Source organism: Cricetulus griseus, chromosome 2 (genome assembly GCF_003668045.3).
Source record: "Cricetulus griseus strain 17A/GY chromosome 2, alternate assembly CriGri-PICRH-1.0, whole genome shotgun sequence".
NCBI classification, from domain to species: Eukaryota; Metazoa; Chordata; class Mammalia; order Rodentia; family Cricetidae; genus Cricetulus; species Cricetulus griseus.
This window is the reverse complement of record NC_048595.1, coordinates 454,809,675-454,829,820: the sequence shown is the minus strand read 5'-3', so window position 1 is coordinate 454,829,820 and position 20,146 is coordinate 454,809,675. Positions and strand designations below refer to the sequence as shown.

General features: G+C 46.3%; 1 protein-coding gene across 1 annotated transcript in view; it reads left to right on the top strand.

Annotated features, from left to right (window-relative positions):
• The first annotated feature begins 3,613 nt into the window (after positions 1 to 3,613).
• The window catches only part of Ralbp1 (ralA binding protein 1), a 30,703-nt gene continuing 14,170 nt past the window's right edge, over positions 3,614 to 20,146 (top strand). Inside the window, exons 1-2 of the mRNA XM_027397768.2 lie at positions 3,614 to 3,718; positions 19,230 to 19,526. Coding sequence (XP_027253569.1) covers positions 19,283 to 19,526 — 244 coding nt within the window. The 5' untranslated portion in view covers positions 3,614 to 3,718; positions 19,230 to 19,282. The remainder of the gene's footprint in view (positions 3,719 to 19,229; positions 19,527 to 20,146) is intronic.

Here is a 20,146-nt window from a genome sequence, read left to right as displayed (position 1 = left end):
TTAAAAAGCTTACTTTCCGTGTTGAATGTCATCTGTCACGGACTTTCTCGTCAACACAGCCCAATTTCTTCTCCAGATCCTGCATTCGTTTCCTGACTTCATTCATTACTTAATCCTCTTAGAGTCACTGATAATTTTTCCAAGTAGACTTCTGAATTCTTTGTCTAGTATGTCAATCATTTTAGTTTCTTTGGCTTTGCTAATGGAAGAGCCATGATCTTTGGAGGAGCCTCTCTTGAGTTTATGTGGGTTTCTATGTTGTGATTTGCACATATTTTGGTGTGGCCGTCTCTCAGTTGTGTGTGGAGATCTCAGTGCACAGCCTTCTCTTGACAGCGCAATTCCCATTACAGGTCAGTGAGTACAAATCTCTGTAACAACTATAAAACCAACAGAGACACAGTAATATACTCTGATTAGCGCTAACTGCCATACCACAATGACACAGCCAATGGCAACAATAATATAGCAAAGCTATGAGGTTAAATATTATATAGATAAATTAATAATAGTAGTTGATATAAAGAGTGTGGTAGGTAAAGTGTAAAAAAGAAAAACGAGATTAAATGAAAGTACCACAAAGAAGAATGGGTAGAATGTTATAAAGGACAAAAAAGAGCACATGTTTAAAAAAACTCTGGTTGTACAATAAAGCAAAAAAGGAATAAACAAAGTTGGGGAAAGGTAAGTGACTAGAAAATAAAAATAAAGTCAAAATATTACTAAAGTATAGGAAAGGGGAAATGGGAAAAAACAAAGGGAAGAACTAAGGAACAAAAACAAAGTATCAGGTAGGGCGTTGTTGGTGCAAGCCTTTAATCCCAGCGCTCGGGAGGCAGAGGCAGGCAGATCTCTATGGGTTCAAGACCCCTGGTCTCCAGAGCAAGTGCCAGGATAGGCTCCAAAGCTACACAGAGAAACTCTGTCGCGAAAAACCAAATATATATATGAAAAATAACAGTTTCCCAACAGTTTTTTTTTTTTTCCTGGACCCTTTAATAGTGTAGTCTGATAGATGGGCAAGGCAGTCTGTCAAACTTGGCGTCTCTTTTCTTTCCTAACACACACACACACACACCTGTGCTTGTGAATAGCATTCATAGCCTTGGTCCTGTGAATAACTAGCAATGTTTGATCTAGGTTATTAAAATAGGTGTATGGGGGAGAGAAAAAGTTTATTTTCATGTACATGAGTGTGATGGGTGGAGGGGTTGGACTAGAGAAGGGAAGAACCTATTTCATGTGACTAAATTAATTGGTAGATAAAAAGTGTCAATAGCTAGCGGGAGCTGAAGTTTGGTCTTAAAGTGATCACACATTAGCCTGCCACAGATCGCTGATGCTGATGGAGGTCGTGAGACTTCTGGGGTCAGGACTAACTACTTTTCCATGCAGAGCAGGGGTCTCCTAAGTCCATCAGAAAACACAGATGTTTACATTATGATTCACAACACTAGTAAAATTAGTTATGAAGCCGCAACGGAAATAACTTTATGGTTGGGGTCACCACAACACGAGGAACTGTACTACAGGGTGGCAGCAGCAGGAGGGTTGGGAACCACTCATGTGGAGCAACAGACACTGTGAGCTTCGTGTTCACATCGGCTCTCTTCGTCCTCAGGCCCACGGTGGTGATGCAAGTCAGTTGAGAGGGATGTTGCACAAGCCAAAGGTTTGCATCATAGGTGAAGAATGTTTGGATTAGAAAACCCTGGTCTTGTGCCGACTTGAGTGGTGGGATGTTTGCCTCGTGCGCGCGTGTAAGGCTGCAGGTTCAATCTCTAGTGTTGCAGAAAGTAACAAAGCCAATCTTTTTATAATGGGCTTTGCAAACAAACCCACCTAATTACGTCCTAGAACACATTGTATTTGTTTGGCATCACACTGGGTTCTCTCCCTGAGAAGAGAAAAGCTAAAATCTGTTTAGCTTTTCCCTGGTAGGAGCCAAAGTGATTCCTGCACTTGCAGCTCTCAAATACTTCCCTGTACCGGAAGTGAGAGGAACTTCGGGATAGTTGAAGCCTCGGTCTTTGTGGGTTCACTGTTTCTGGTTGGACACGAAGCCTATTTCTAAAAGTTACTAGAGGAAATGGCTACGTGGGGCCACTTGAGTGGGAGGAAAAATGCTGAGATAGAGCCGATAAATATGCTCTATATTTGTACCTCCATTAGCACAAGTCAACAGTGTGCATCGATTATTCATGCACTGGCTCACCCACGTAGGCTTCCATAAACACAGCACTTAAAAAAAAAAAAAAAAGATCTGCACAAACTACAGCTCAGAAGGGCGTCAGTCTTCGCCGACAGCTTTTGCTCTTCTGTGTCCTCCACGTCACTTCCACCACCGTGAGTGAGGGCAGTAGAAGTGACCACCGGTAATTACTCGGTAGGCCCGCCTCTCCCCACCCCTCTACTCTGCGTTCACTTAACCCCTCTCTGGAGAGGACTCCAGGTAACGCTCTGCTTGGGTCAGTCAGTGCCTGTCCCTTGTCGGAATCGGCGGGAAGGAATGTCTCCAGTGGCGTGCTCTCACAGGGCCGCGTCCTCACGGAGGCCAGCTGACTGCCAGGGCGCGGGAAGCTTCCTGCAGACCCTCAGTGGCTTGGGCAGCACAGCTCACCGGGGACCACAGCGGCCAATCTAAAGGGGCGGGGAGGTTCTGAAGGTGGCTCCTGGGAGTGATCGCGAAGACGTCGCCCTCCAGAGACCCCATTTCTCTTCTTTCTCTCAAGGTCACACGGCCGGCAGACTTCAGAAGGCGGCGGCCTTTCGCGGCTCGCCCTGCACGGGCGAGCACTGCCCCCAGCCTGCCCGAGGGTCTTCTGTGTGCCAGCTGCACACGACGCTGTGACTCGGTGCCGGCAGGAGGGTGGGGCAGCACCCGTGCCGGTGGCCTCGGGGATGCTGCGGCGGCCCCGCACCCCACAAGCTTGCTCCCCGGCTGCAACGCCGGCAGAAGGCATTCTGCACACCCAGGGAAGGCCAGCGCGCTGCTCCGCCCAGGGGCGGGGCGGGCCGGCCGGCAGCCCGGGCTGGTTTAACCGGTTGGAGCCACCGAGGTACGCAGACAAAAAAAAAAAAAAAAAGTGTCCCTTCAGGAAGCTGGGGACACCAGGCCAGAGCTGGAGGAGGAAAGCGCGCTCTCTCCGGCCGAGCACTGCGGGGCTCCCAAACTGCGTGTCTTCGCCGGAATCCGCTCGCTCCGGTAGGCGTGCGAGCCCCTCGCTGCCCAGGACACTGCGCAGGCGCCTGCGAGCCTCAGCGCTGGGCACGTCCTCTCGCGGGTTCCCTGTCGCCCCCCGCACCCGGAGCCAGCGCCTTGCAGCCCTCGGGAGGCGCGGTGCTTTCTGGGTGTTGTGGTTTACGTCCGCGGCAGGGGCCTCGGGCGGCGGGGGTGGCCGGAACTACAACTCCCGGCGCGCTCCGCGCGAGGCCACGGGGCGTTTGCCCGGGACGGCCTTCGCCGTCAGAGCCCGGAATCCGAGGACCCGGGAAGCCGGCCGCGGCGGGAGGAGGGCGTGCGCGTGCGCGCTGGGCCGGCCCGTCCCGCTCCGTCCCAATCATTGTAAACAGGCGGAGGCTGGGCGGGGTGGGGATGGGGCTCCCGCGGCCGGCCACGGGGGCAGCGCGGGCGCGGCGGCGGCGGTCGTGGCGGCGGCGTGAGTGCGAGCAGGCGGCGGCTGCAGCGGAGTCGGCGGTCGCTCGGCGGCAGGCGCTGGTCAGTGGCGGGCGGGGGTCGCGGCGCGGGGGCCCGGGCGAGCCGTCTCGTGCCCGGGCGAACCGGCCTGGCGCCCGCGCCTGTCTGTCAGGCGGCGTGCAGGGCTGGGGACCCGGGGCTCGGGGCTGCAGTCGGGGGTGGGGGGCGTGGCTGTCGCTCGCCGTGCTCTCCGGGAAGGCTCACCCCGCAGCTCGCACCCTGGGGTGGGTCGCGCCGCCCGCCTTCCCCTCCCCTCCCCTTCCCTCCCCTCCCGGGCAAGCGCCGGGGGCGAGCTGGGGAGGCAGCGGCTTCCCGGAGCCTCCAGGCCGCGGGGCGTCTCTGCGGGCCACGCCTGGCCGCAGCTGCACCTGGCAGGCTCACCTGTGTGTCCCGCGCCGCCAGCTGCGGTCGGGGAGCGGCTCCTGCTGCCGCTGCCGCTGCCGCTGCACGCGGCGGGCCTGGGGCCCCGGGAGCCCCCGGTGCAGAGCTCCTGCAGGGAGGGGTGCAGGCTTCGGCGGCCGGACCTGGAGTTCGGAGCTCCAGGCTCCCCGCGCTGGAGAGTGTGTTTGTGTGCCAGTGATTTTCTTACCGAAGACCGGCATTCGTCTTTAAAATACGTCGCTGGGAAACAGGTTTGACAAAATTTTCCACTTGGCAGCCTTCTGAGAGTAGTGCCGGTTCAAGTTTGGAGATTATCTCGAGCGTTCTTCCGGGGGGAGAGCAGCTTGCACACCCCAGGGTTTAGTGTGGTTCCTGAGGACCATTGACAGGAGTGAGCTGCTGCACTGCCCAGCCTCAGTGGTTTTAATGGAGTGGGTGTGGGCTAACTGCCACCATGCTTGGCAGTTATTCACAACATATGTACGTGATGATAAGGCCCACTTTTCCCTTGGTGTTGAGGTTGCCAGCACCTGTAAAGGAAGAAACAAGACTGGGAACGAAGAAGGTCACACCACTTCTGTGGTAGGAATTTACCTTGGTAATGTCAAGATCCGAGTATCTTCCCCCGAAATGAGTAATTCCTGTCTGCGGTGTTGGCTTTAACGGGGTGGGAGTCAGTGGAGTGGTTCCCACAGCCTCTCACAGATGGGGGGGGGGTAAAAATAACTTTTTTTTAAAACAAAGTATCTAGACACAAGGTAAGTGAATTTGCTGTCTTTACAAAAGGTGGCTTCTCAGAGTAGAACTTACAGGAACCATTTTCTTAATAATTTAGAAAAATAGAAGTAGTGTTTTAAAAAGTGTGCATTGGGCTAGGCGTTGGTGGTGCACACATTTAATCCCACCACTCGGGAGGCAGAGGCAGGCCGATCTCAGAGTTTCAGGCCAGCCTGGTCTACAGAGCAAGTTCCAGGACAGGCTCCGAAGCCACAGAGAAACCCTGCCTCAAAATCTCCCCTTCCCCCCAAAAAAGCAAAAACAAAAAACAAAAACAAACAAGGCTTGGTTCTCTGTTCATTTAGGGGAAAACGTTGCATGTCTGAAGGCACAAATAGTTTATTAGCTATTTATAATTGGCTTGCTGCTCTTGAAGCTTTCTGGGGTTCCGTTGCCAGCTTCCTGTAAGTCCAGTTCCCAGGATAATCCAACAGCTCTGGCCTCCACGGGTAATTGCACACCTCTCCTGGGATCAAAAATAGTAAGAATCTAAAGAAGCAAATATTTATCACAGTTAATTTGCACAGTTGATTGCCTGGCAGAAGAGATTAGTCCAGAACACTGCCCAAAGTGTGTTCTGTTTTTTTGGTCTTTATTGAGGGGAGGAGGCACAGGATCTCACTGTGTAATCCTGATTGTCCCACAGCCTCCTTAAGACCAGACTGGCCTCAAACTCACAGAGATCTTCCTGCTTCTGGCTTCTAAGTGCTGGAATTTAAGGCGTGCACCATCATGTCTAGCTGCTCTTTTCTTTTAAAAAGAAAACCCCTGATAGAATTTGTTAGTATATGTAAGACAGAACGTGGGGGAAAATGCAAAAGTTACTGTGTTTAGAGTCTCTGCCGAGTGAAGAGGACTTGAAGATGGTTAAGACCATCTGCTTTCAGATAGTCAAGTGTATCTCTTGAATTGTCAACAAGTAATAACATATATATATATTTTTTACATGGTTTTATACACATACATACACAGAGACTTGCTGGGGATTGAACCTGGGGTCTTGGACACATTAGAAAAGCACTCAACCGTGTGCTACAATCCTCAGCACATAAACTACAATATGTTTCTAAGATTGCTTTGTAGGAAATATGGAGGCTCTGTGAATGTATACAAGAGGTGATTATCTGTTTCCTAATGGAGAAGCTATGGAAGAGGGCAGTAGTTAGAAAAGGGCCATAGATAAACAGTGATGAAAACATGGGCTGAGCATACCCAGGGGAAGATGCCTGACATACAGCTAGACAGCTATAGAAATCATGGGCAGTTAGATAGGGAATAATGTATGTCAGGCTAACTACACAGTAGCATCCCCAAGGGTGTGTGTACTTGTGTGTGTACCTCAAATGTAGCTGGAGCTGCTGGTGGTGAGACATGAAACTGGGGAGATAGTCTGTATACCACCAGAGCAATTTCAGCATTGTCCCACAAGGAAATAGTCATTGAAACAGAACAGAGCAGGGGAGAGGATGGGGGTGGGAGAAACCGGTCGACTGGCCCACCTATGCTAGTCCAGCCAGTGTTTAATCCTCTGTTACAAATGTTACGTCCTTAAGGATCCAGAAAAATACATTAGAAAAGGAACGTGAGGCTGAAGAGGTCGGACAGAGAGAGACAAGTGGGAAGCGTGAGCCATTTTGGGAACATTTCAGACAGGTGTTGTGGTTTCTCTAGGTTGTAGACAGGGGAGCAGAAGATGAGGCTGTACTGATCTTCAAAAACTGTATGCCAAGCTAAGGGTTTTAGTGCCTCCCCCTGAGGTTTTAAAATCATAATGCTTTCATTTTAGAAGGATCGTTCTAGAATTGTCGGGTGTAGATGGCAGAGCGTGGAGGCTATATACAATTGAGTATGGAAAGGCTTAGAAAGTCTTTGTTCTTGTTAATAACTTAGCTGAGAAGTAGGGGTCTAAAACTACTGCAGTCTCAGGATACAGATACCCGAAATACTTAGAGAATACACTGACTAGGGTTAGCAGATTTTGGTATTGGAAAGTGAGGGTGAACTAACTGGGTACAGTGACCTGGATTTCATCCTGGGTCCTTGAGAAAACGATAAGATATACAGAGACGGAGAATTCAGGAAGGGGAGTAAGCATAGGCTTCTGGCATGTGAAAGGGATGTTGTTTGTGAACCCTCAGGTAAAATCCACGTGCCCACGAGCGTGCATGCGTGAGACAGAGACAGAGACACAGACACGGACGAGTGGTCAGCACACTATCTTTTTAGTTGTGAGCCTTTAGCAATTGAGCCCTCTCTCTAGTCTTGTAAATTATATGGTGAATGGTAGCTGAAGCCTTGATTTAGAGACCCCCATACAGTAAGCGTTTGCTGACAGCAAGCAGTTCTAGGAATACGCCACAGAGAACATTTAAATCCAGACGGAGGAGGATGTGTTGGAAAGTGGCATTCAAAAATGTTTGGTAGGTCAGATGGTGGGAAGCAGAGGCAGATGGATCTCTGTGAGTTTGAGGCCAGCCTGGTCTACAGAGTGAGCTCCAGGACAGCCAGGACTACACAGAGAAACCCTGTCTTGAAAAAACAAAAAAGTTTGGTGATGTCAAGGAATCCATGAGGAAATCTTGTCATAAAAACCAATGTAGGATTTGTTTGTTTTTGAACCTTTTTGAGATAGGGTCTCATTTGTAGTCCAGGCTAGCCTTGACCTCAGAGGGAGCAGTCCTTTTGCCTCAGCTGTCTAAATGCTGGGCTTTAGGGTGTGACTCACTATGCCCAGTTGATAGGGTCATTTTAAGAGAAGGCTACTGTCTTCACATCTAACTGCAGAAAAGAAAATAAGAGGAAAGCCCTTCTGTGTGTGGCATCAGTGCCTGTGATCCCAGCACTTGGGAGAGTATGGCAGGAAGTTTGAGACCAGTTAGCAAGACCTATCTCAAACTACAAAATAAAAATAAAACATCAGCCCTGACAAAAAGATGCCAGCCTTACTTGAAATTCTCTGAGTAGGGGCTGGAGAGATGGCTCAGCAGTTAAGAGCTATCCTAGCTGTTCAGAGGACCCGAGGTCAGCTCCCAGCATCCATAGTGGGTGGTTCATAGCTGCCTGTAACTGCAGCTCTAGGGGCACCCAAACTAAACCACACATTTATTATTATTATTATTATTATTATTATTATTATTATTATTATTATTTATTTTTTTTGAGACAGGGTCTTTTTCTATGAAGTACTGGCTGTCCTGTAACTCACTGTGTAGACCAAGCTGGTTTGAACTCAAAGAGATCCACCTGCCTCTGTCTCCTGAGTGCTGGGATTAAAGGTGTGCGCCAGCATGTGTGGGTACTTAATTAAAATGAATCTTTCAGTGCTCTGAGAAGTAGTTGGTCATTGAGAAGTAGAGTAAGCATTGTCAGAATCTTTTGAATTTGGTAAGTAGAAAGTCACCGGATTTGATTCCAGCAGTGTGTTGAATTAAATTTATGGCGGTTTGGTGGGACAGAGAGTGTGTGGCTTACAGTTCCATCGTTGCAGGGAGGTGTGGCGGCAGCTGACAGGAATGATGGTTGGAACAGGCAAGGGGGATCACATTCCATCCACACACAGGGAGCAGAGAGCACGCTGCAGCGGGGCCAGGCGGTAAACTCTCAAAGTCCACCCCAGGGATGTACTTCTCTAACAAGGCTGTCTGACTGCCTCAGATAGCACCACCAACTGGGGACAAGTGGTGACATACATGGGCCTGTGGGGGCATTTCTCATTCAGACTAACACAGTAGCCCTCTCGGTTACTGGCTCTACTGCTGTCGTGTTGCCGTAACGTATGTCGTCACTCACGCTGGATCTCAGTGCGTCCATCATCCAGAACCCCATCGTCACTGCAGATCCGGAATGGAGAGTAGAAGGCAGTATTTCAACCCCTTTATACGGGATCTTGTCATAACTGTTGTGCTTTATTGGTGGTTACTGTTATAATCTCTTTATTGTAGGTGTGCATAGTAAATACAGTGCAGTAGATGTAAGCTTTAGAGCTGTTTTTGTTTTAGGTACCCACGGGGGAGGGAGTTTTAGCCTTTAAACATACTTAAAACTTCAGTCATGCTGAGTTTCCATGAATAAAGTAATAATTTGCTCAGGGAGGGAGAAAGCATAACTTGAGACTCGGCTGTTTTCCAGAGGAACCAACTTCATGATTTGCTGTTGGAATTTTAGTTGGGAGTAGGGTGTGAGGGGAAAGCTGCAAACTATGTTTGGTTACCTTTGAAGTGAGACCTCCGTTAAAAGCCCTTAGCAGAGCTGGAGAGAAGGCTCAGCTGGCAAGAACACATACCGCTCCTGTAGAAGACCCTAGTTCAATTCCCAATGCTTCATACCAAGCAACTCACAACCTCTTGTAATTCTAGCTCTGAGGATCTGCCGCCCTCTTCTGGCTTCCTTGGGCACTGCACTCATGCGCATACCCCCCCCCCAGAGATAAACATAATTAAAATCCTTAAAAAACCCCTCAGCAGTGGGGTTCCGAGAGATTCCGGGTTGGTGGATGCATCCTTGTACTAGGAGAGTGCTTCATCCCAGTGTCATAGGGTAGAGGTTTCAGCTATTGGGGCCTTTCTGGTCTTTACCTTGAAGGGTCTTTATTGGGCTGCTTGCTTACGGCATCTGCTACCACAAATTGGTGAATGTAAGGTAAGTGTTTTCCCCAGATGTGTGAAAGTATTCTTACAAAATACTGAACTGGGCTGGAGTGATGGCTCAGCGGTTCAGAGGTCCTGAGTCAGTTCCCAGCAACCACGTGGTGGCTCACAACCATCTGTAATGAGCTCTGGAGCCCTCTGCTGGCCTGCAAGTTACATGCAGACAGAGTGCTGTATTCATAAAGAAATAAACCTTTAAAAAAAAAAATACTGAACCTGGGCTGGTTGGATGGGTCACTAGTAAGGGTGCCTCGTGCCAGGGTTGTTGACCTGAGTTTGATTTCTGAAGCCCACAGGGTAGAAGGAGAGGGTGACCTTGTTCTCTGACCTCTAACATAACATAAGTGCACCTGACGTGGGAGCATGGTTAGTCAGATGTACAGGAGGTGGTGGGAGCCTGGTGACTGACATCTGAAGTGATGGCCAGGTCTGGGACTGAGCGTTTACAGTTACGGAGTCTGACTAACTTTTGACTATGTTGTGAGAACTAAAATGAATTACAGAGCATCCAGCTGGTGCCTGGAGAGTTGAAAAAAAAAAAAAAACATTTGATATCAGAAGTGTAGTCAGAAAAGAGTTCTCGCGGTAACTTATTCGTAGGGTCTTATGAGACTGTAAACTAGTTACTCAGGGGGCTGTGTCGTCATTGACAGCTCAGGTCTCCAGTGTCTCTCGTCAGGGCTAACACTTATTTCCTTTCTTTACATTGTGGACTTCAAGGCTAATGGTTTCAAATATCTTCTCATGTGTTTGTTGGTCATTTGTATATTTTTGGAGAAGCAGCTGTTCAAATCCCATTGAATATCCATTGAGTTGTCTGTCTCTTGTTGAATGCTAAGCATTCTTTGTATATTTTGGATACAAGACCTTTATAAATTATATGATTTACACACATTCTCTCATTCTCCAGTTGTCTTCGCTTTCTTCTTCTTTTCTTTTTTAAGATTTATTTATGATGTATACAGTGTTCTGCCTACATGTCTGCCTGCAGGCCATAAGAGGGCACCAGATCTCATTATTGATAGTCGTGAGCCACCATGTGGTTACTGGGAATTGAACTCAGGACCTCTGGAAGAGCAGCCAGTGCTCTTAATCTCTGAGCCATCTCTCCAGCCCCTGTTTTCACTTTCTTGATAGAGTTCTCTGATGCACAAACATTTTGGTTTGTAAGTTACAGGTGTTATTGGTTAAACTCTTGATAGAATCTAGAATCGTGCTTAATGCAAGCTTTGAGTATTTATTATTCTAATCATTTTATTGTTTTAGTTCCTCTATCTGAGTTTCAGTCTTACAGTTTATAATGTGGAGTAGGGGTCTCTTTACGGCATGTAGTAATTTAGCTGGCCTTGTTCCCCTTTCGGTTCTGATTGGATAGTTAAGACCTCCTGATTGGGAACTGTTTGAGCACAGATATGTGGGTTTCTGTCGGCCTGAGTCTGTCTATCAGTCAGCCTCTTACCCTCACATGGTACCCTGTACTATTTTTTGTTTTGTTTTGTTTTGTTTTTTGAGACAGGGTTTCTCTGTATTATTTTGGAGCCTGTCCAGGTACTCACTCCAGAGGCCAGCCTGGTCTAGGATCAAAGGAAAGGCTTGGTGCCCTTCGAGGCCAGAGAGGGCGTTGGATCCTCTGGCACTGGAGTTACAGATACAGTGGCCGTTGCAGTGCCATGTGGGGCTGGGAACTGAGCCTGGGTTCTCTGAAGAGCAGCTGGTGCTCTCAACTGCTGAGCCATTTTCCAGCCCACATGCTATTTTGAGTATTCCAGCTTTATAGTACATTTTAAGAATCAGGAAAAGGCCGGGCGTTGGTGGCGCTCGCCTTTAATCCCAGCACTCAGGAGGCAGAGGCAGGTGGATCTCTGTGAGTTCGAGGTTTCCAGAGCGAGTGCCAGGATAGGCTCCAAAGCTACACAGAGAAACCCTGTCTCGGAAAAACAAAACAAAACAAAACAAAAATCAGGAAATATGAGTTCTTCAACTTTGTTTCTTTTTTCTTTTTCTTTTTCTTTTTTTTTTTTCTCTCCAAATTTTGGTTGTTGCTACCATGGGCCCCTTGCAAATTCATATGAAAGTGAGATGTCTGCAAAAAGGCCATGACATCTTACAATGAATTCTTTCTGGGTAAACTCACATAGAGTTAAAAAAAAATCTGTTTATTAATGGAGACTTCTTTTCATAAGCTATGTATAATTTCTTTCAGCAATGCTATATAGTTAGTACTGTACAAGCCTTTTACTTCCTTGGTTACACATATTCCTGTTTACTCTTTTGTATGGTATTGCCAATGGAATTGTTCCATTTCATTTTTTTGTGATATTCATTGTTAAATGTCTATACATTGCTAATGTATATGAATATACAGCTTGTTTCTGTCTTCGTAAATTTTTTAACTTCATTGCTCCATTCTTTTGCGTTTTCTGTAAGGTCAGGCCCTTCTGCAAATAGAGGGAATTTTACTACTTCCTTTATTTATAATTTTTATTTATCCAGTCTTTTTCTTTCCTAATTCCAGGCAAGAATTTTTGTGCGGCATTGAATGATGTTGCATGAGCAAACCTAGTCTTGTTTTGGATCTTAGGAGGAGAGCTTGAGTCTCTCATTAATTAATAAGTGTGACGTCAGCTCTGGCTGTTCAGGGGCATTCTTGGTTTGATGACAGCATGACTTGATTTCTGCATGATTTTTATGTTTCTACATTCTCAGGGTTTTGTCTGTTACTGACTGCTAGTTTTATTTGATTGTGGTTAGAAAGCATACTTCACCTGATTTTATTCTTTTAAAGTGGATTGACACTTGTGACTGATCAGTCTTGTGACTGATCCTGGAGAATGTTTCTCAGATTTGTGGTAGACACGTGCTGTGCTCTTGTTGGGCAGAATGCTCTGTGAGATGTCTGGGGGTGTGACAGGTTTTTAAGTGGGCTGTGTTCTGGTTGATCGCTCTAGCTGGACTGTTACTTAGGTGGGAGTATCGGAGTCTCCAGTTGGAATATCTCTCCTTTCAGATTTGTCAGTTTTTGTCTTGTATCTTCAGGTGCATAAACATTTAAATCCTTATGTCTCTTTGATGGAGTTACCCATTACTCACTCATTATATAAATTCAAGAGGTAGTTTAGTTTCTGGCACTCTAGTTTACTGTTTGTGTGTATTTCTTGACCACCCCCCACACACCCCTTTTTTCTTCCTTTTGAGACAGGGTGTTTCTATGTAGCCCTGGCTGTCCTGGAACTTGCTATGTAGACCAGGCTGGCCTCGTACTCAGAGATCCACCTGCCTCTGCCTCCTGAGTGCTAGGATTAAAGGTGTGCGCCATCACCGTCCAGCTCTTGTCATCTTTTAAAAAAACTTTAATTATTAGAAGGGGTTTGTCTGTGTTGTCCAGGCTGTCCTCAATGTGTGGTCTTCCTGTGTTAGCCTCCTGAGTGCTAGCATACAGGAGTGTGTCACCATGGTAAGGAGGAAGATTTTAGCTTTTTTTTTTCCCCTTTGGTTTTCGAGACATGGTTTCTCTGTGTAGCTTTGTAGACCAGGCTGGTCTCAAACCCACAGAGATCCACCTGCTGCTGCCCCTGCCTCCTGAGTGCTGGGATTAAAGGCATGTGCCACCACCTCCTGGCTAGATTTTAGCTTCTTGAGGTTAATTTTACACTGACAATTTTCCAAGGTGCTTTAATTTTTCTCTTTTCTGCTAGTTAGTCCTTGGTAGTTGCTGTTAATAAGGGAGAGAGTACACACGGTACCTGTTGTAATGTAATTTTAGAATGTCACATTTGATAGGATAATTTCTACCTACATGGCTTGCTTTAGGCATGTTATTTTACTCTGCCTCGGGATGCTAAAAAGATGTGTGGGAAACAAATTATGTACCTCAGTGAACTTCTGTGAGTCACATGTGGGGACGCTAAGTAAAAGTTTGTTTGGATAAGCACTGGGGTAGGGAAAAAGCCAAATGAAAAATGAAGGCTGATGACTTACAAGGGAAACCGGAAGGAGTGAAGTGTCTGTTAGGGACCACCTGAATGACATTAACAGATTGGGAGGATTAACCGTGTAGCAATTCAGCTAGAAAGTAATTGGTCTGTGGGGGCGTGCATAAGGGATCATCCCCCGGAACGTGTCGTGTCCCTTACACATGTGTGCGTTATTTCTGATGCCCTTCAAGGTTAACGAGCAGTGTTTATATTTTAGAGCCAGTTTCACCTACTATAAAAGCTTTATGATTTTTTCTCCTCTCCCCTCCAGCTAGCCACGTAACTTCATTGTAGACTTTTAGACTCCCGGAATACACACCTGTTGTAGTTGTGAGTGTGGAGTAGAATATGGACCTTTGGAAGAAAAGAGCCATCGTTTTAAATAGCTCATTTGATTTTTCCTTACAGTTTATATTCAGTGAAATACGACATTTGATGACTTTTAACACCTGTGGACTCTAGCCCACATGCCTGTCAGAAAGAACATCGTTCTCTCCTGTTCCTGTTGACACAGTCCCCACTCAGGGTACCTGGATGACAGCCAGCTTTAGACTCTCACTGAAATACAGGTTAATCCTACCCTTGGCTTTAGCGGAAAGATTGAGACGAAGTAATGAAATACATAGGGTGTTGTTTCTTTGAAGTGCTTGGGAAGTGTTTTTTTTTTTTTTTTCCCTCCAGATTTTGGAATATTTGCATTAAACGCTGTGAGATATCTTAAGGGTGGTGCTAAGACAATGTGTTTCATATTTACCTCAAAGCATAATGCTGTTTTCGTGTCTGGCTCTTCCTGACCCCTCAGAAGTCAGAGCAGAATCTGCTAGTCAGGATGCCAGGGTTCAAAGTTTCTCGTGGTGTTTCTAGTTTAGACTCTTGTTTTTTTTTTGTTTTTTGTTTCTTTGTTTGTTTGTTTGTTTGTTTTTTGAGACAGGGTTTCTCTGTCAGTCTGGCTGCCTCCCATTGCTGGGATTAAAGGTGTACACCACCACCGCACCTGGCTAGTTTTGATTTTAGCAATGTCTGCTCTGATCGTTTTTTGTCTTTTTGTTTCTAATTCTCTTGGGTGGATGTTCATGAGTGGAACTGTTGGTCATGTAGGGAGGTATGCTGACCCGGATACTGGTAGTTATCCAAAGTGGTGGAACTCCACATTCCCGCAGTCCATCATTCAGGGTTTGGATTTCTGGGTACCTCAAATTCATGTCATTCCTTTAAATTTTAGCCATTCTGCACGATGACTAGGATAGCTTAAGATGTTTTAATTTGCATTTCTTGAATATTTAGTGACACGGAGCTTTTTTTTCCCCCTTGAATTTATTGCCCACTGGGTTGTGAACTGTAAACTTTAGCAAGTTTTTGGTTTGGACTTTGGAGTAATTTAAATTTTTGAGGGTTCCTTAGGAACCCATGTCCTAAGGGCTTGGCTTCTGAGTCAGCATTATTAGGAAGTGGTAAACCTTAAGAGACGGGCTTAGTGAGGAGCCACTGGGAGCAGGACTGCAGTCACTTCCTGTCTTTCTCCTGATTTGCCCGTGGGTGGGTGGTTGGGTGTCTTTGCTGAGGACTATTCTCTAACATGACTTAACTGCCTCAAGGCAGGCCTAACAGAGCAGGACCAAATCCCTTGAAACCATGAGATGTAATAAACTTATCTGAAAAGTTGACTTACCTCAAGACTTTGTTATAGTGTGGTGTCTTAGAGTTTCTGTTGCTGCAATAAGATACCATGGCCAAAGAGGAAAGCGTTTATTTCAGTTTATACTTCCAGTTAACAGTCCATCACTGAAGGGAAGTCAGAGCAGGAATTTAAGACAGGAACCAGAGAGCAGGAGCTGATGCAGAGACCATGGAGGAATGCTGCTTCCTGGCTTGCTCCCCATGGCTGGGTAGGCCATCCAGGACCACCTGTGCAGAGTGGGCTGGGCCCTCGCTCATTAAGAAAAGGCACTGCAGGCCTGCCCATTGGGCAAGCGCTAGAAAGGCATCTTCTCAATTGAGAGTTCCTCTTCCCAGATGGCTCTAGCTGGTGTCAGGTTACAGAAAGCTGGCCAACACAGATTGTGTTTTGAAAGAGTTTACCTCTGGGAGAAGAGAAGGGGAGGGGCGTGGAAGAAGAGAAGGGGGGAGCGTGGGAGAAGAGGGGGAGGGGTTTGGGAGAAGAGAGGGGGAGGAGCATGGAAGAAGGCACAGAAGCTTGGGAAATTCACCTGTCTTTAGGTTCTGAACCCACCTGTCTTCCTTCCATAGTCTTTTTGAGAAATCTGCTATCTAGAATTTTTAATTTTCTTGCTAGGAGGAATATCTAATATCTCATTATTCAAATAAAGAAAATACCAGATTTGCTTTTGCATTAGAAAGGGGGATTTCTGAGGCTTGTTATTTATTATCTTGCCTTTGGATATTTATACCTAATTTACTGCATCATACCATTTGAATTCTCCCTTTTCTACTCATCTATAAAGTTCCAGTTGGCTGTGGCTCTCTTCAGCTCAAACACTCATATCTGACTCCCACAGTCCTTCATTTCTGCTCCTAACTGAAGCCCTCTGCAGCTATATTTGAGTTAACAGAAGCCAACACTGGCCCTGTGGTTGCTGTGGAGGCTGGGCAGTCTACAATCAAGGTTCTGGCTTCCCATTCAGCGTCTAGGGCCTGCTGCTGTGTCCTGTAGTGAAAAGTGAGCTCTGAGCTCTTCAGTCCTTCTTGAAGACTCAGATTTCCCTTGCCCTAATGACATAGGCACTTCCAAAACATTGCATCTCCAACACTATCTATCACCTTGGGGATTTTATTTCTATGTCGGGGTTTGGGGGAGACACATTCAGTCCTTAGTATAAATAAATTATTCTTTTTTTTTGTTTTTTTTTTTTTTTGACAGGGTTTCTCTGTGGCTTTGGAGGCTGTCCTGGAACTAGCTCTTGTAGACCAGGCTGGTCTTTTTTTTTTTTTTTTTGTCTTTTTTTAGATTTATTTATTATGTATTCAGTGTTCTGCCTGCATGTAAGCCTGCATACCAGAAGAGGGCACCAGATTTCATTATGGTTGTGAGCCACCATGTAGTTGCTGGGAATTGAACTCAGGACCTTTGGAAGAGCAGGCAATGTTCTTAACCACTGAGCCATCTCTCCAGCCCCACCAGGCTGGTCTTGAACTCACAGAGATCTGCCTGCCTCAGCCTCCCGAGTGCTGGGATTAAAGGCGTGCGCCACCACCGCCCGGCTAAATAAATTATTCTTTGGGGTAGTTTTACAACAGCTGTTGTTTTATGAACAAAACCCTTATTTTTGTCAATTTAGTATGGAAATTTATTAAAAATAACAGTGAGCCAGGATTATATGTAAATATAGGTATAATTTTAAAATACTTTGGAAACATGGGGTTGAATGTCAAAATCTGGCCTTGCATGGGACTGGAGCTGTTGCTCTTGCAGATGACCTGGATTTGGTTTCCAGCAAGCCCTTTGGGTAATTCATAATTGCCTGTAGCTCCAGTTCCAGGAGCTCTGATGGCCTCTTGTGGCCTCCATGGGGACTGCATGCACACTTTCTCACACAGGTATACATCAAATAGATAAATCTTAAAAACAACAACAACAACAAAAAAAACAAAAAACAAAAAACAAAAAACAAGCTGGCATTGTCTGCAGGTCTTCCTGCTCTTAGGCTGTGCTCAGTACGTTTGGGCTTAGCTTTTGTGTGAATTGGTGGACCTGGAGCTTGCTCTCTGACAGCCCTGGCCTCTCGAGTTTGGGGTTACAGGTATGGCCCACTACCCCCTGCCCACCTTTAGCTTCACAAGCTCTGTGCTCGGGCCAGTGTCCTCTGCTATCTCAGAAGGCCCATGTGCTCCTGTTTGTGTTTTTATTTCTCATACTGACCTTTGTACACATGCACCCCGTGTTGTGCAAAGAATGTGTGTTTGATCTTTAGCTGTATGATTTGGGGAAATTACCCTTAGTTTTTCTGTTTGTAAGTAGAAAACCATGAATTTCCCTGTAGCTTTTGCTAAGTGTATTAATATATGAATTCCCCAAATCTGAGGAACTCCTGTAAAGACCCCCCCCAACACACACACCTTTCTTTTTTTCTTTTTTTTTTTTTTTTTTGAATTGGAATTGAAAGTTAAGGGCAAGTTTTGTGGTGTCTTCATTTTAACAGCAGTAACATGTTGGAAACATAATAGTTTATTAAGTAGACATTGAATATTTGGGTTGTGTTAAGCAAACAAGGCAGAAAGATATGTGAGTATATAATTCAAATAGGTGCATTCAGGTTGCCGGGGCCTGGGGGTAGTGGATGGAGTGGCTGACTAGGGAGAGGCCTGGGGAAGGGCTGCAGAGGCTTGCCTTTTGTGGTTTTTTTTTTTTTTTCAAGCTTTATTACGGTCATTTTATATACCATAAACATTACCAAGAGCCAGGTCTGGTGGCCCATGCCTGGTAATCCCAGCACTAGGGAGGCAGAAGCAGGTAGAGCTCAGTAAGTTCAAGGCCAGCCTGGTCTACAAAGCAAGTTCCTGGACAGCCAGGACTGTTAACACAGAGAAACCCTGTCTTGAAAAAAACAAAAAATAAAATAAAAATTAAAAAAAAATCAAAAATGTTTTTGTTGGTTGTTTTTAAGGTCAGGTGTCACTGTACAGCCTGGGCTGACGTTTAACTTGTTTCTCTTTATCCCAGGCTGGCCTTAACCTTGGAAACTACATGGCTCTGACTTCTGAGGATTAGGGTCACAGGTGTGGACCACAGCTTCTAAGTAGCTTTTGAACACAGTACTTTGTGTATACTCTGACTAAAAGGAGAAGCAACCAATTTGAATGCCTCTTATGCTGTCTACTGCAGTGAGACAGTGCACCTCCTATGCAGGGCTGGTTAAATGAGGTTCCTTTGTTTCTTTGGTATAACCGTCACAGAATAGATTTGTTATTCCCACTGTGTGAGCCATTAAAGATTGTTGCCATTGTAAATAGTAGTGATAGATACACATCAGCTGTTCTTGCATAGTTGTATGGCTTTTAGAGTTTGTTATTGATGGTTGCTTGGATGGAGCACAGTTTAAAAATACTAAGGTTTTATGTTGAATAACTGTTAAAATGAAGCCTTTATATTGGTGAGTTCTTTTTAAATTTATTTATTTAAGTATTTATTTATTTAGGTTTTTCGAGACAGGGTTTCTCTCTGTAGCTTTGGAGCCTGTCCTGGAATTCGCTCTGCAGACCACGCTGGTCTCGACCTCACAGAGATCCGCTTGCCTCTGCCTCCTGAGTGCTGGGATTGAAGGCATGCGCCACCAACGCTTGGTTTAAGTAATTTTTTAAAAGACAATGTCTCTAGTGGCTGTCCTGGCACTCACTCTATAGACCAGGCTGGCCTGAGACTCACAGAGATCTGCCTGCCTCAGCCTGAGTGCAGGGATCAAAGGCGTGCGCCACCACTGCATCCAGAGATGTTGTTTCCAAAAGGAGCTCATTATTCCTACTTCTTTGTTTGAGACAGGGGCTCCCTGTGTAGCCCAAAATAGTCTGGGATTTGCGGTGTTGCTTAGGTTGGCCTCAGACATGTAGCTCAGCTTCTGACTGCATGGATTACAGGCATCTGAGTTCTGAGAACTGAGGTATATGACCCCTGGAATGTACCTTGTGATACAAGATGGGGGGGGGGGCTCCTTAGTGAATGCAGGGTTCGTGGCTGAGTGTCCACAGCGGTTCTGATTGTCGGGTGGTGTGTGCTGACTGCAGGCGCCTTCTTCCCTGCAGGTGTGATGGGTAGGTAACAGAGGACAGCTTCCCTTTCCTGCCAGGGCATCAGCATGACCGAGTGCTTCCTGCCCCCCACCAGCAGCCCTAGTGAACACCGCAGGGCGGAGCATGGCAGTGGGCTGACCCGGACCCCCAGCTCTGAGGAGATCAGCCCTACAAAATTTCCTGGATTGTACCGGACGGGTGAGCCCTCGCCTCCTCATGACATCCTCCACGAGCCCCCTGACATAGTGTCGGATGATGAGAAAGACCATGGGAAGAAAAAAGGGAAATTTAAGAAAAAAGAAAAAAGGAGTAAGTACTGATTTTCATTTTATTTAAAAAATTATAACAATTTGTATTAATCTTTGGATATTTCACATCATGTACCCCAGTCCCATTCATTTCCCAGTCCTTCCATGCCCACCTTCCACCCTTGTAGCCTCCTCTCAAAAGTAAATAAAAAATAAAATAAAGTAAGGGGCTGGAGAGATGGCTCAGAGGTTAAGATCAATGGCTGTTCTTCCCAAGGTCCTAAATTCAGTTCCCAGAAACCACATGGTGGCTCACAGCCGCCTGTAATGAGATCTGGTGCCCTCTTCTGACCTGTAGACAGAAGACACTGTATAATAGTAAATAAATCTTTGAAATAAAAAGTAGAAAAGGAGGAAAACAAAGAAACAAAGCTGGTGGACCCCTGGGCAGTGGCCTTCCTGTCGCTGTCAGCCGCGTTCTAATGGCCACTCTGCCCCTCCATCCTTCCTGCATCTCCACCGCACACCATTTGTTCTTCCTAGTGGCCTTGGAAGTTATGACGTATCGCACGGTACACCCTTTTGCCCAAACCGCTTGGCCTGTGAATGTTCTTTGCAATGAGTCCTTAGGTGAGGTCAAAGCCTCTGGCTTCGCTGCAGTGTCAATACTGGACCCTCATA